The sequence below is a fragment of the Heterodontus francisci genome, unplaced genomic scaffold (assembly GCF_036365525.1).
Source record: "Heterodontus francisci isolate sHetFra1 unplaced genomic scaffold, sHetFra1.hap1 HAP1_SCAFFOLD_58, whole genome shotgun sequence".
Lineage (NCBI taxonomy): Eukaryota > Metazoa > Chordata > Chondrichthyes > Heterodontiformes > Heterodontidae > Heterodontus > Heterodontus francisci.
The window spans coordinates 3060692-3063589 of record NW_027142006.1 but is presented as its reverse complement, the minus strand read 5'-3'; the positions used below and the strand labels follow the sequence as shown (position 1 = coordinate 3063589).

At 46.3% G+C, this 2898-nt stretch overlaps 1 protein-coding gene across 1 annotated transcript; it reads left to right on the top strand.

Annotated features, from left to right (window-relative positions):
* Window positions 1-499: 499 nt before the first annotated feature.
* On the top strand, window positions 500-874 carry LOC137365847 (histone H2AX-like; the record flags this gene model as incomplete). The annotated part of the gene is made up of 1 exon (XM_068028089.1): window positions 500-874. A coding segment is annotated over exon 1 (375 nt), but the record flags the coding sequence as incomplete, so codon positions are not given.
* Between the last annotated feature and the right edge of the window lie 2024 nt (window positions 875-2898).

The following is a 2898-nucleotide window of genomic DNA, read 5'->3' as shown; positions in this document are numbered from 1 at the left end:
CAGTTTGAGGACTCGATCCTGCTTCCTCTTTTCAGAGAAGGACACTGGGTTCTGATTGAAGATAAACTGAATGTTTCCCTTCAGGGAAATGCTGTGAACAGGGATTTAGTACCTCCCGGGACAGTTTGAAAGCAATTGTAGAAAGATCCACAATTTAAATAACATTTTAAACCCGCGTCTGTAATTCGTGACGGAAAAAGTTGAATAAAACAAAATAAAGAGAAGGGATTTTAAATATTTGACGAAGGATGAAATTTATTTTAATCCGCTCCTGTCTGACAATGAAATTGGCGTCTTTTTGAAACTGATAAATTTTCTGCTTCTGATGTTTTGGCGGTAAACCCCGCCCTCTTCTGTTGTCAGTGACCTGATTGGTGATGAATATAGGCAAATGAGGTGAATTAAGTACCGGCCAATGGGGAGAGTTTTCAGTCTATAAGTAAAGTAAATGCGGCGGAAATTATCCATTCTTTGTGAAAGTATTTGCGAGATTGTGGAAATGTCTGGAAGAGGAAAGACCAGCGGCAAAGCTCGGGCCAAGGCCAAGTCTCGCTCCTCCTTGGCTGGATTGCAGTTCCCGGTGGGCCGTGTTCACAGGCTCCTGAGAAAGGGCAACTATGCTGAGCGTGTGGGTGCCGGAGCCCCGGTCTATCTAGCTGCTGTGCTTGAGTATCTGACTGCTGAAATCCTCGAGCTGGCCGGTAACGCGGCCCGGGACAACAAGAAGTGCCGCATCATCTCCAGACACCTGCAGTTGGCCGTCCGCAACGATGAGGAGCTCAACAAGTTGCTGGGGGGAGTGACTATCGCTCAGGGTGGGGTGCTGCCTAATATCCAAGCCGTGCTGCTGCCTAAGAAAACCAGCGCTCAGAGCTCCCAGAAAAAGTAAAGCGGCCAAAATGTCACCTAATAAACCAAAGGCTCTTTTCAGAGCCACCCACAGTCTCTGTGAAAGGGCTGGTTACTGTCTGATTCCAGAATGCCAGTAACAGGACCGAATGAGAACTATTTCAAATGTTTAAGCATCTGTTTCAGTGATTTCTCACTGTCACCCCAAAGCCTGTCTAATTTATTACTTCCACACTGAGTCAGTTATTTGTCCCGTTACAGATTGCTGAATAGAGTCTTACCTCCGTGTGCAGATAAGTAGACAAAAAAATTACAGATTATAACTTCGTAATATATATGATCCATCAAAAGCTTTTTTTATTCCGCTTTTATCTGCACAAAGTCCTGGCCCGATTTTACGAACAGCTTTAAACTAACGCCAGATTTACCATTAATTCGCTTCTTTCCGACACTGAAATTGACGGCTTTTTCGAATTCAAACTTTCTGCCAATTTAAGCCAGTGATTTGTTGTATTTCCTGATTCGAAGCTCTGCGATTGGTTAAGACATGTGAATGAGAAGAGGGTGACCAATCAGAAGTGGGCTCTGGATGGCGCGGGCTCAAATTGCGGGAATTCCAGGTCCCTGAATGACTGAGCTGAAACTGATCAGTTTCACAAACCCTGTCAGTTTCAGTGCAGGAAACACCGTCTCGGGAGAAATAACATCACAAGTGGGTTTAGTTCCAGTGAACGATTTAACGGCTGCTGCAAAACTCTCGGATTCCCTCATTGCAGCGAAATCATTTTGAAATTCTATGAAAACCATGAGTGATTCTGGAGGAGTGATGTGGCTTTTCACTAAGGGCATGTGTGGACTGGGGAAATAACTAACTGTAGAGCCTCAGGCACTGTTTACACAGCCCGTTTAGAAAATCAAATCCACTGCACATCCTTGCTGCAAATGAAATGTCAAATTCGGGGATTCCAGTTTTTTTCATCCCGAACACAGCAGATTGATTGAACAAAGAATTATAAGTAAAATACTGCGAATGCTGGAAATCTGAAATATTTCAGATTGATTGAACTGTTCTAAACAGCCTATCCCAGCTCCCATTTCTCGGTCACTGCTCTCTCTGTGAGGCGGTGGGTGGCTCTTAGAAGAGCCTTTGTTTTGTGTTTGCTGGAAATGGTCAAATTGTTCAACCGCCGAATCCGTAGAGAGTGCGGCCGTGCCGTTTCAGAGCGTACACCACATCCATGGCAGTGACCGTCTTGCGCTTGGCGTGCTCAGTGTAGGTGACCGCATCCCTGATCACATTCTCCAGAAAAACCTTCAACACCCCGCGAGTCTCCTCATAGATCAAACCCGAGATCCGCTTGACCCCGCCACGGCGAGCTAGGCGGCGGATTGCTGGTTTGGTGATGCCCTGGATATTATCACGAAGCACTTTGCGGTGCCGCTTTGCTCCCCCTTTGCCCAGTCCTTTGCCTCCTTTACCTCTGCCAGACATGATGATTCTTCACTCAGATCACTACACAATATAAGAAGCAGACTCTTGCAGGCTCTACTTTGCACAGACCGCCCGGACCTGCCTGAGAATGGCAGAGAGAGAGCAGGAAGGGGAGGAGACAGAGTGAAGATTGAACAGAGAGCAGATGGGGAGGAGACACCCAGAGTGACAGGCAGAGAGAGAACGGCCACTCATCTTTCAGCTCCACCTCCAGTTTCCTCTGGTTCGCCAATTTCAAACCCTTTATTAACAGTGGAACCGAAACCCAGCTCTCCACACAAACCCTTCCAGACTCGGCCTTCATAGTCAAGGCTTTCCAGAAAGCCGGAGCTTTTAAATATGGTTCCGCTACAATTAACACTCAGTAATATTCCCACCTAAACACAGTCCATTCTATAACAAATAACCTACTCAGTAACATCACCATTTCCACACACATCCTCTTCCAGCAGTTTACAAACACCTTATTGCAGCTGTTTGGGGAATCTCCTGTGTTAAGATTGGAGTTGGAAAGCGGCCTTTACCCGGCAGTGTTACCGTCTCACACTGAATCTGCC